Below are 12,586 nucleotides of genomic sequence, written 5' to 3'. Positions count from 1 at the left end.
TTTAAACAGATATATTGGTGTCTGACCAGTCAGGGAGACACTATTACAGTTTTTTTACAGCAAAAAATGCCAAAAGCAGGATAATACAGAGATTTGACCCGTGGAACTGCAAAACCACAGTTATGGTTATGTGGCGTACACCAGAATCTTTTAAACAGATATATTGGTGTCTTACCAGTCAGGAAGACACTATTACAGTTTTTTTACGGCAAAAAATGCCAAAAACAGGATAATACAGAGATTTGACCTGTGGAACTGCAAAACTACAGTTCTATTTCTCTGGCCTACACCAGACTCTTTTAAACAGATATATTGGTGTCTGACCAGTCAGGGAGACACTATTACAGTTTTTTTTTTACGGCAAAAAATGCCAAAAGCAGGATAATACAGAGATTTGACCCGTGGAACTCCAAAACCACAGTTCTATTTCACTGGTGTACACCAGACTCTTTAAACAGATATATTGGTGTCTGACCAGTCAGGGAGACACTATTACAGTTTTCTTTAACGGTAAAAAATGGCAAAAGCAGGATAATACAGAAATTTGACCCATGGAACTGCAAAACCACAATTCTATTTTTCTAGCCTACACCAGACTCTTTTAAATAGATATATTGGTGTCTGACCAGTCAGGGAAACACTATTACAGTTTTTTTTTTACGGCAAAAAATGCCGAAAGCAGGATAATACAGAGATTTGACCCGTGGAACTGCAAAACCACAGTTATAGTTATGTGGCGTACACCAGAATCTTTTAAACAGATATATTGGTGTCTGACCAATCAGGGAGACACTATTACAGTTTTTTTTTACGGCAAAAATGGCAAAAGCAGGATAATACAGAGATTTGACCCGTGGAACTGCAAAACCACAGTTCTGTTTTTCTGGCCTACACCAGACTCTTTTAAACAGATATATTGGTGTTTGACCAGTCAGGGAGACACTATTACAGTTTTTTTTTACGGCAAAAAATGCCAAAAGCAGGATAATACAGAGATTTGACCCATGGAACTGCAAAACCACAGTTCTATTTCACTGGTGTACACCAGACTCTTTTAAACAGATATATTGGTGTCTGACCAGTCAGGGAGACACTGTTACAGTTTTTTTCTATGGCAAAAAATGCCAAAAACAGGATGAAACAGAGATTTGACCCGTGGAACTGCAAAACCACAGTTATGGTTATGTGGCATACACCAGACTCTTTTAAACTGATATATTGTTGTCTGACCAGTCAGGGAGACACTATTACAGTTTTTTTTACGGCAAAAAATGCCAAAAGCAGGATAATACAGAGATTTGATTTGTGGAACTGCAAAACCGCAGTTCTATTTTTCTGGCCTACACCAGACTCTTTTAAACAGATATATTGGTGTCTGAACTGTCACAGACACTCTCAATTTTTTTTGGGGGGTGGGGGGATACCAATAAGACACGTATTTGTACAGTCTGACTGAGGAAAAAAAATACAGGATTTAGATGGAAAAAAAAAAATTTTCCTGGCCCCTGAGACCGGGGTGATAAGTCTAGCAATTTGACCAACAGGAGCACACAGGACTGTAATGCAGCGTTTGCTGGTTTAACTACTGCATCTCCTATACAGCCTGCCTGCCTGCCTTATATCTGGGATGGATATTAGTCCTGAGAAGGACTGTTTGTTTGATTTGGCAGGCTTTAGAGACCCTACACTACCTATTTTGCACTATACATCTCTTTCTAACTCAGCAGCACACTGCCTACACTGTCTGATCCAGGGTGACTGTGTCCAAGTTGGCGGCACCCGGTTTTAAATACTCGAGGTGACGCTGTGCGGCCAGCCAATCACTGTAATGCCCACAAACAACATGGCTGCGGCATTACAGTGACTGGCTGGCAATCCCTGCATGTTCATTGGCTCTGTAAAGAGGGCCAAACTTGCAGGGCGGAGACACGAGCTCCCGCCCGAGTAACCCGGAAATGCTCGGTGCTCGCCGAACATCTCAAGTAGTGAGATGCTCGGGCGAGAAACGAGCAGTGTCGAGCATGCTCGTTCAACACTATTAATCACCCTTTCACGGAAAAAATTTGCACAAAAAATGCAAAAACTGAGAACAGTCGCTTATTACTTGTCACAAGCAAGCAAACACACTTTTTTGACTAGTGCTAATTTCAGTCTTTTTCTTCTATAGAAAAATTTGTGATTAAAGTATATTCCTGCTCTATAATGCCTGATGAATAAAGAAAATAATGATAGTCCTTCCAATTGGCTGTTAGCCCTGTTTGGCTGATGTAATCTTTGACAATGTGTAAAATCCCTTTTTTTTTTTGGTGATTCGTGCAAACCAAATTGCTAATTGTATGAATTCACATGCAAACTTCATGAGATTCAAAGCAAAGTCAATCTACATCAGATTAATTTGCTCATCCCTACAATTTATGCAGTTTCGTCATATCATTTTGAATACTGTTGTAAAGCTGGAGAAGTCATCTAAATTCTCTCTCTGAAGACTTTTAATATATTATTGTATTGACCTGCTGTTTTATGCTGCTTAATGTCTTTTATTCTCATGTGACTACACTTTCATGGTTATTTAGAGGTGACAGGGTTAACTATTAGTGTCAGCCCAGGTTGGGAGGAGTTACATGGGCACATAGGAAGCTAGTTCCTGGTTGTTAGGTAGTTGATGAATAGCTATTGAAGAAAAAAGAAGCATTGTTGATTAAGAGAGGGCCACAGGTTGGAAGTGTGTTCAGCAACAGAAGTTTTTAAAGGGATAGCAAATTCCAGAGCAAGTGTTACAGTAACTGATTACCTATACGGCAGGAGTACAAAGATTGGAGGAGTAATAAGAAGGTTCCTTTCACTATTATGGAGTATCAGCCATAGCAATAAACAGAGCTGAGGGAGACAAAATTCTCCTATGCAGCTAGAAGGAGTGGGCTACATAAAGGAATTGTGTTAATTTGTCATGGAGGCTTAGAGAAGTCCTATTCCCACCAGGAAGGAATACGAGGTATTCATTGGAGTGAAGGAAAGAAAGTAATAACAGAGCTAGAAAGCTTGAGACGTACTCTGCTACGTTTGAATTGTACCTATAGTATAGAAATTTAGAAATTTCATATTTAATTCTCTTAAAGAAGGAACCTCCTCTTGATGCAGAACAAATGAATAGAAAGTATTGTTTCTATCATTTGTTGAAATCCTGTTTGAAGAATTCCACTAAAGAAGTTTTAATCTTTTTAAAACTGATCCTGGTCTCACTGGTTATTCAAATATTTGCAAGGTCCCGGTACCATCAAACCACCTGTGGCCGGAAAAAGGTAAGCAGCAAAACCCCCAGGTCACTCACACACACTGTGGGGTACCGTAACAGGGTGCTTTGGGACCCTGAAGCAAACCTCGCTTCCTTCACAGTATGAAAAATTTCCTAAATTCTTTATATAGAAAGGTAGTAGTAAATTACACACCTGGCATTTTTCAGCACTATGCACTATATTCCAACATGAATCATACTGAGGTACATAGCACAGGGTAGACCTGTCTGACATTAGACTGACGTGCTAATATACTTTTCTATCTTACCGGATTTTGATGTTTGGAACAAACTTATTGTGACCTTCAAGCTTTAAGCATTAATGGCCCTTTGTAGTAAAGTCACTCACAATGAATGAAAATAATAAAAGACAGGCATGAAACAGCTCTGATGAAGATATTAAAAAGCCTGAAATATATGACCAACACTAAAATGAAGGCTTATGCTCTGTGACGGATAATCAACAAAGATTGACACACCAATGAGAGATCTGCTTTCAGCCAGGGATCGTAGTAATCAAACTGTCAGCCTTCAGGCAACAAACAAAAGAAGTTTACCAGCAAGATAGCAGAAAAGATCCCCTGGGAACATAGCCATACATTATTTTGGCATCTACACATATTACTGCATATATTTTATTAACCCTGATATAACTGAACTTGTACTTGCTCTAATGCAAGTTAAGTTATGAATATAGTATGAACATGGCAAGAGCAATTGTGAATAGAAAGAAGCTTTCATATATATATATATATATATATATATATATATATATATATATATATATTGTAAGGGGGTTGGTACTCACTCAGCCGCTTTCAAGGTAATCATAGGACTCAGTTTCTTTAAAAATGTCCAAGGTGGGTTTATTCAGACTTCATAAACCGCACTCTCCAGGTAAATGAAACACAGCCTTGTCTGGCACAAAGTAACAAAACAAGCAAAACAGTCCATACATTGCTGGGGGTTCGCCCGCTACCAGTCAGTGTCCTGTAGCAGAGACACGCTGGAGGTCTCCACACCTCCAGCCACAGACACTGAATGAGACACTCAGTCTCCATTTTATAGACACGCTCCGGGGATGGTTATATGTGAGCAGCCAATCCCTCCTATGTCTTATGACTGCTCGTAAAAACTGGCCCTGATACGCCCAATTTACCCTCTCAGCACTGTGTGTGCTGGAGCAAGCTTTCCGGGTTTTACATCACTGAAGCTGCCAACCTCAGCGATACATATCTCCCGTCAAGGACATGTCCAGCAGCCATCTTACAATATATATATTCAGTTGTGCTCAAAAGTTTACATACCCCGGCAGAACTTTTGCTTTCTTGGCCTTGTTTCAGAGAATATAAATGATAACAAAAAAACTTTTTCTCCTCTCAAGGTTTTTGGTTGGGTGAAGCCAATTGTCAAACTACTGTGTTTTCTCTTTTTGAATCTTAATGACAACCAAAAACATCCAAATGACCCTGATCAAAAGTTCACATACCCTTGTGATTTTGGCCTCATAACATGCACAGAATTTGACACAAATGGGTTTCAATGGCTACTAATTGTAACATCCTCACCTGTGACCTCTTTGCTTGTAATCAGTGTGTGTGCATAAAAGCTGAGTGAGTTTCTTGGATCCAGACAGACTCTTGCATCTTTTATCCAGCCACTGACGTTTCTGGATTGTAAGTAATTGGGAAAGCAAAAGAATTGTCAACGGATCTATGGGAAAAGGTAGTTGAACTGTATATTACGGGAGAGGGATACAGAAAGATATCCAATTAATTTATAATGCCAGGCAGCAGCGTTCAAACTGTGATTAACAAATGCAAAATCAGTAAAAACTCTGTAACTCTGGGAAGCTCTGTAAAAACCAAACCACGGTCAGGTTGACCACCAAAAATTCCAGCCACAACTGCCAGGAAAATTGTTCGGGATGCAAAAAAACCCCCACAATTAACATCAGCTGAAATTCAGGACTATGAAAACTAGCAGTGTGGCTGTTTCAAGATGCACAATAAGGAGGGACTTGAAGAAAAATGGGCTGCATGGTCGAGTCGCCAGAAGAAAGCCATTACTGCGCAAATGCCACAAAGTATCTCGCCTACAACATGCCAAACAGCACAGAGACAAGCCTCAAAACTTCTGGAACAAGGTAATTTGGAGTGATGAGACCAAAATTAAACTTTTTGGCCACAACCATAAACGTTATATTTGGAGAGAGGCCAACAAGGACTATGATGAAAGGAACACCATTCGTACTGTAAAGCACGGAGGTGGATCACTGATGTTTTGGGGATGTGCGAGCTACAAAGACACAGGAAACTTGGTAAAAGTTGAAGGAAAGATGAATGCAGCACGTTATCAGCAAATACTGGAGGTAAATTTGCACTCATTAGCCCGGAAGCTGCGCATGGGACGTACTTGGATGTTCCAACATGACCAGGATCCAAAACACAAAGCCAAGTCGACCTGTCATTGGCTACAGCAGAACAAAGTGAAGGTTCTGGAGTAGCCATCTCAGTCTCCTGACCTCAATATCATTGAGCCACTCTGGGGAGATCTCAAGCACGCAGTTCATGCTAGATAGCCCAGGAATTTACAGGAACTGGAGGCTTTTTGCCAAGAAGAATGGGCAGCTTTACCATCTGAGAAAATAAAGAACCTCATCCACAACTACCACAAAAGACTTCAAGCTGTCATTGATGTTAGAGGGGGCCATACACGGTATTAATAACTGGGGTATGTGAACTTTTGATCAGGGTCATTTGTATGTTTTTGGTTGTCATTAAGATTTAAAAAGAGAAAACACAGTAGTTTGACAATAAATGGCTTCACCCAACCAATAACCCTGAGTGGAGAAAAAATTTTTTGTTATCATACATATTCTCTGAAACAAGGCCAAGAAAGCAAAAATTCTGCCGGGGTGCGTAAACTTTTGAGCGCAACTGTATATATATACATACATACACAGTCATGGCCGAAAGTTTTGGCACCCTTGAAATTGTTCCCGAAAATAAAGTATTTCTCCCAGAAAATTGTTGCGATTGCACATATTTTGTTATACATATGTTTATTTTCCTTGTGTGTATTGGAAAAACACAAAAAAATGATAAAAAGGCAAATTGGACATAATTTCCCCCAAAATGGTCCAGACAAAATTGTTGGCGCCCTCAACCTAATATTTGGTTGCACACCATTTGGAATAAATAACTGCAGTCAATCACTTCCTATAACCATCAACAAGTTTCTTACTCCTCTCATTTGGAACTTTGGGCCAGTCTTCCTTTGCAAACTGCTCCAGGTCTCTCATATTTGAAGGATACCATCTCCCAACAGCAATTTTAAGATCTCTCCACAGGAGTTCAATGGGATTTAGATCTGAACTCATTGCTGGCCACTTCAGAACTCTCCAGCGCTTTGTTTCCATCCATATCTGGGTGCTTCTTGAAGTATGTTTGGAGTCATTGTCCTGCTGGAATACCTATGACCTAGGACACAAACCCAGCTTTCTGACACTGGGCACTATATTGCGACCCAAAATCCTTTGGTAATCTTGAGATTTCATGATGCCTTGCACACAGTCAAGGCACCCAATGCCAGAGGTAGCAAACCAACCCCAAAAACATCCTTAAATCTCCAACATATTTGACTGTAGGTACTGTGTTCTTTTCTTTGTAGGCCTCATTCAATTTTTGGTAAACAATAGAATGATGTGCTTTATGAAAAAGCTCTATCTTGGTCCCATCTGTCTACAAGAGGCTTTTCAGAAGGATTTTGGCTTACTCATGTACATTTTGGCAAACTGCAGTCTAGCTTTTTTATGTCTCTGTATCAGCCGTGGGCTCCTTCTGGGTCTCCTGCCATAGCGTTTAATTTCATTCAAATGTCAACGAATAGTCGCTCTGACACTGATGCACCCTGAGCCTGCAAGAGAGATTGCATTTCTTTGGAACTTGATTTGGGCTGCTTATCCACTATCTGGACTATCCTGCAAATCAACCTTTCATCAATTTTTCTCTGCCGTCCACGTCCAGAAAGATTAGCTAGACAGCAGCCATGGGTTGTTAACTTCTTGAATATGTTGCCCACTATCGACAAAAGAACATCAAGATTTCTGGAGACGGACTGGTAACCTTGATATTCTTGATATTTTTTAACAATTTTGGTTCTCATACAGTTCTTTTCTCCTTTTTCTGTTATCCATGCAAAGTGTGGCACACACAAACAATGCAAAGATTGAGTCAACTTCTCCCATTTTTATTTGGTTTCAGGTGTGATTTTCATATTGCCCACACCTGTTACTTGCCACAGGTGAGTTTGAACAAGCATCACATGCTTGAAACAAAGTTGTTTACCCACAATTTTGGAAAGGTGCCAACAATTTTGTCCGGCCCATTTTGGGGGTTTTGTGTGAAATTATGTCCAATTAGCCTTTTTTCTCTGTGTTGTTTTGTGTTGTTCCAATACACACAAAGGAAATAAACATGTGTATAACAAAACGTGTAATTGCAATAACTTTCTGGGAGAAATAATTAATTTTCCGAAACTATTTCAAGGGTGCTAACACTTTTGGACATGACTGTATATATAACACATATCTACTAAAAACAATATTTTTTCAGGTGCCAAGGTTTTTTGAATGGATTTAGGGTGTCTTGAGGGTGCTGAATTCAAAAATTTCATTACTTTTGCTGAATTGGTTCTAGTTTTTTATATAATTCTTCCATGTAAATAATGCATTCCCCCAATGCGACTTGTTCGTGATAACAAATGCATTAGCTTTTGGACTATATTTTGACTCTTTAACAGTATCTTAGGTAATGAAATATCCCATATAATTATTTTGTATTTCAAATTGTAGGCTTACAATGTTATAAAAGTGACTTTTTGAAGCCAGAATTCTACTGTAATTAATTAACTATTAAATATCTTAGAAACTAGAGCCAATCTGGCAAAATCGAAGTCATATTCATAATCAGCTCCATAAACTTAATATAAAACCGTTCAGACATCGTTAGCACCAAAATCACTGTATAACAGTGTAATCTACCTATTCATTTAAATAGATAGATAGATATTGTAGATAAATAAATATTTCTATAGGATGATACAGAGCTGTATAAATATACGTAGATTGTGAAGTTTGTGCACATCTCTCAAACAGTTATAATACAAAGTGGAGTATGACACTACGAAACTATCCAAGCCTGTATGAATAAATAAATTGAAATGATCTGAGCTGTCCTTATATTGTATTAACATTCATCACACCATGCTTTGCCTATACAAATTTAACAAGATGAAAGTTTGATGTCTATGAAGAATCTTAGGACACAGTAGTTACCTTAGCAACCTTGTCATAGACTTCAATGGCTCTGACCCAACTACAAAGCCCTTCACAGGCTGAAGAGACATTCTTAATGACAGCTGGCTGGAACTCCGGATTGCTGATAAAATCTCTTCTTATCTGGGCAATAACCTTTGATGGAATATTGTCTTTATCAAATTCCTAGGAAACAAACAGCAGTATTAATGGCAATGTTTCAATGATAGAATGATAGAAAAGTGTAAGTTAGAGTAGATGACTTGCAACACAATGTTAAACAAAAATAATGCATAAAATTGTTGTTGCTCTAATTTTCTAATTTCATTATATAATACTAGCTGTACTACCCGGCTTCGCCCGGGTTAATAACTGCTGTTAGCAAAATAGAATGTGTTAACAAAAATGTATTCTCCGCACAGAAACCACAAAACAAATAGATAGAAATGTAATTATTAAAAGGCAAAAACTAAGCTAATAGAAGCATTCCACAACATATATTTCAACACCAGAGATATTCCACACAGATTTAACTAAATTGGCCAAGTAATGTGAAATAATCTTCTACTCCTTATTCGAGAGCCTTTTGATAAACGACATTCTTAGTTCTTCCTTCAGGTGCAAACACGAACAGATTTTTGGCTGTTCCAACCCTTGAACAGGCCACATAAAGTTGACCATGAGAAAAGCATGGAGAGTGTAAATCGATTCCAACTACTTTCAAGGACTGTCCCTGAGCCTTGTTGATGGACTTAGCAAATGTCAGTCAAACAGGAAACTGGAGGCGTTTAAAATTAAAAGGCAAATCAGAAGGAATGAGAGGAATTGTTGGAATGAAAACATCTTCTCCTGTGGCACATCCTGTCAAAATGGTTGCCTCAATTACATGTGGAAACAGGTTCTTAATTAGAGATGAGCGTTGTTCTACTCGAACTGTTCGCCAATCTCAAATTCGAGCTGTTTGGGCAGTGTTCGAGCCGGTCGGCGAACACGAACAATTTGAGAAAAATTCGGCTGTTCGAGGTTATGTTCGATAACTGTTCGTGCACCAAAATCATAACTGGATTTTTTCTCAGTAATGATGAAAATTAATGTTAATACGCAGTTTGAGTGTACAGCGGGGCAGGGGGAGGGGCAGGGGATGGATCTCTGCAGGAACAATGAAGATCTCCATTTTTTTTTCTCTTTCCCGCATTTGCAGTGGGGAGGTGCAATCTGTCAGCCTATCAGCAGCGCACACACGGAGCGAAGTGCTTTTTTTCACACAAGCAAGGGCATGTGTGATTGGCAGTGTATGTCACATGTCCTTGCCCTATAAGACCAAGCCATTTTCCCCGTCGCCACCATTTTCTCACTGCTGCAGCTGCGTGTTAGACGGCACCGCTGTTGCTGTGTGCGCTATACCTTGTTAATTTCAAGCCAATTTTCGCACAAATATACAGATAGCTTGGGAGTAGGGAATAGTTGTGATTGCAGTCCTTTTAAGGACTAGGTTACAGCATTTCCTACGACTTTTATCAGGCAGGTCTGTGCTCTTAAATAGATAGATTGTGGGAGTAAAGACTAATTGTAATTGGAGTCCTTTTCAGGACTAGGTTACATCAGTTCCTATCAGTTTTTGCCAGGCAGGTCTGTGCCAGTGCTGTGCAAGTTTTTTTCACAGCATTTGGCTGAATCTAGCAAAGCTAATCCTTTTTGGCCTATTGCAGAGTGTGTTAGTCAGTGGAGTAGCCTATCTGTGTTGCAAGATATACCACCTGTGTATAGAATACCAATTTTTTTACTGCACCTAGTGAAGTAAAATCTTTTGGGCATAGCATCATTCTATTAGTCCATCTATACTGACCTCCATCAGGTTGCAAACTGAATATAATTTTTTTCTGCATCTAGCTCTGAAAAAATATTTGGGCTTCTAGCAGTGTGTGGGACTTGGTCTATTAGTCCATCTATACTGACCTCCATCAGGTTGCAAATTAAAAATAATTTTTTTCTTCATTTCGCTCTGAAAAAATATTTGGGCTTCTAGCAGTGTGTGGGACTTGTTCTATTAGTCCTTCTATACTGACCTCCAGCAGGTTGCAAATTGAATATAATTTTTTTCTGCATCTAGCTCTGAAAAAATATTTGGGCTTCTAGCGGTGTGTGGGACTTGGTCTATTAGTCCATCTATACTGACCTCCATCAGGTTGCAAATTAAAAATAATTTTTTTCTGCATCTAGCTCTGAAAAAATATTTGGGCTTCTAGCAGTGTGTGGGACTTGGTCTATTAGTCCATCTATACTGACCTCCATCAGGTTGCAAATTAAAAATAATTTTTTTCTTCATTTATCTCTGAAAAAATATTTGGGCTTCTAGCAGCGTGTGGGACTTGTTCTATTAGTCCATCTATACTGACCTCCATCAGGTTGCAAATTAAAAATAATTTTTTTCTGCATCTAGCTCTGAAAAAATATTTGGGCTTCTAGCAGTGTGTGGGACTTGGTCTATTAGTCCATCTATACTGACCTCCATCAGGTTGCAAATTAAAAATAATTTTTTTCTGCATCTAGCTCTGAAAAAATATTTGGGCTTCTAGCAGTGTGTGGGACTTGGTCTATTAGTCCATCTATACTGACCTCCATCAGGTTGCAAATTAAAAATAATTTTTTTCTTCATTTAGCTCTGAAAAAATATTTGGGCTTCTAGCAGTGTGTGGGACTTGTTCTATTAGTCCTTCTATACTGACGTCCAGCAGGTTGCAAATTGAATATAATTTTTTTCTGCATCTAGCTCTGAAAAAATATTTGGGCTTCTAGCGGTGTGTGGGACTTGGTCTATTAGTCCATCTATACTGACCTCCATCAGGTTGCAAATTAAAAATAATTTTTTTCTGCATCTAGCTCTGAAAAAATATTTGGGCTTCTAGCAGTGTGTGGGACTTGGTCTATTAGTCCATCTATACTGACCTCCATCAGGTTGCAAATTAAAATTAATTTTTTTCTGCATCTAGCTCTGAAAAAATATTTGGGCTTCTAGCAGTGTGTGGGACTTGGTCTATTAGTCTATCTATACTGACCTCCATCAGGTTGCAAATTAAAAATAATTTTTTTCTTCATTTAGCTCTGAAAAAATATTTGGGCTTCTAGCAGTGTGTGGGACTTGTTCTATTAGTCCTTCTATACTGACCTCCAGCAGGTTGCAAATTGAATATAATTTTTTTCTGCATCTAGCTCTGAAAAAATATTTGGGCTTCTAGCGGTGTGTGGGACTTGGTCTATTAGTCCATCTATACTGACCTCCATCAGGTTGCAAATTAAAAATAATTTTTTTCTGCATCTAGCTCTGAAAAAATATTTGGGCTTCTAGCGGTGTGTGGGACTTGGTCTATTAGTCCATCTATACTGACCTCCATCAGGTTGCAAATTAAAAATAATTTTTTTCTGCATCTAGCTCTGAAAAAATATTTGGGCTTCTAGCAGTGTGTGGGACTTGGTCTATTAGTCCATCTATACTGACCTCCATCGGGTTGCAAATTGAATAAAAAAATTTTCTGCATCTAGCTCTGAAAAAATATTTGGGCTTCTAGCGGTGTGTGGGACTTGGTCTATTAGTCCATCTATACTGACCTCCATCAGGTTGCAAATTAAAAATAATTTTTTTCTGCATCTAACCCAGCCAATAGTTTTGGCCTAATACCACAGTTTGGCCACTCAGCTCTGCTCGGTTACCATCCATTGTTTTTTTGTGCAAACAACTCCAGAGTTGTGAATTAGTTAACCACCAAAATGAGTGGAAAAAGGCCTGCTGCTGGTGGAAAGGGGAATAGGCGTGTTGGGAAGGGGAAAAAAGGTTGTGTCCGTGGGGTAGGTGCAGAAGAAAGACCATCTTCCAGCCAAACTAAAATGTCTACTTCTTTTAGCGGACAATGTGATAAGATCCCTTTCTTACGGCCACGCCAATCGCTACAAATTCCAGATGAGGCACAAAAACAGCAGGT

The 12,586-nt window shown here is 39.0% G+C and overlaps 1 protein-coding gene across 1 annotated transcript in view; it reads right to left on the bottom strand.

Annotated features, from left to right (window-relative positions):
- The window catches only part of LOC141165727 (dynein axonemal heavy chain 3-like), a 2,796,342-nt gene that overhangs the window by 459,184 nt on the left and 2,324,572 nt on the right, over positions 1–12,586 (bottom strand). Inside the window, exon 57 of the mRNA XM_073651577.1 lies at positions 8,631–8,795. Coding sequence (XP_073507678.1) covers positions 8,631–8,795 — 165 coding nt within the window. The remainder of the gene's footprint in view (positions 1–8,630; positions 8,796–12,586) is intronic.

The sequence above is a fragment of the Phyllobates terribilis genome, unplaced genomic scaffold, assembly GCF_046119375.1.
Source record: "Phyllobates terribilis strain yellow unplaced genomic scaffold, ASM4611937v1 Scaffold_11__3_contigs__length_659146591, whole genome shotgun sequence".
In the NCBI taxonomy this organism is placed as follows: domain Eukaryota; kingdom Metazoa; phylum Chordata; class Amphibia; order Anura; family Dendrobatidae; genus Phyllobates; species Phyllobates terribilis.
Note: the sequence above shows the minus strand (reverse complement) of the source record. Positions and strands in the feature narration are given on the sequence as shown.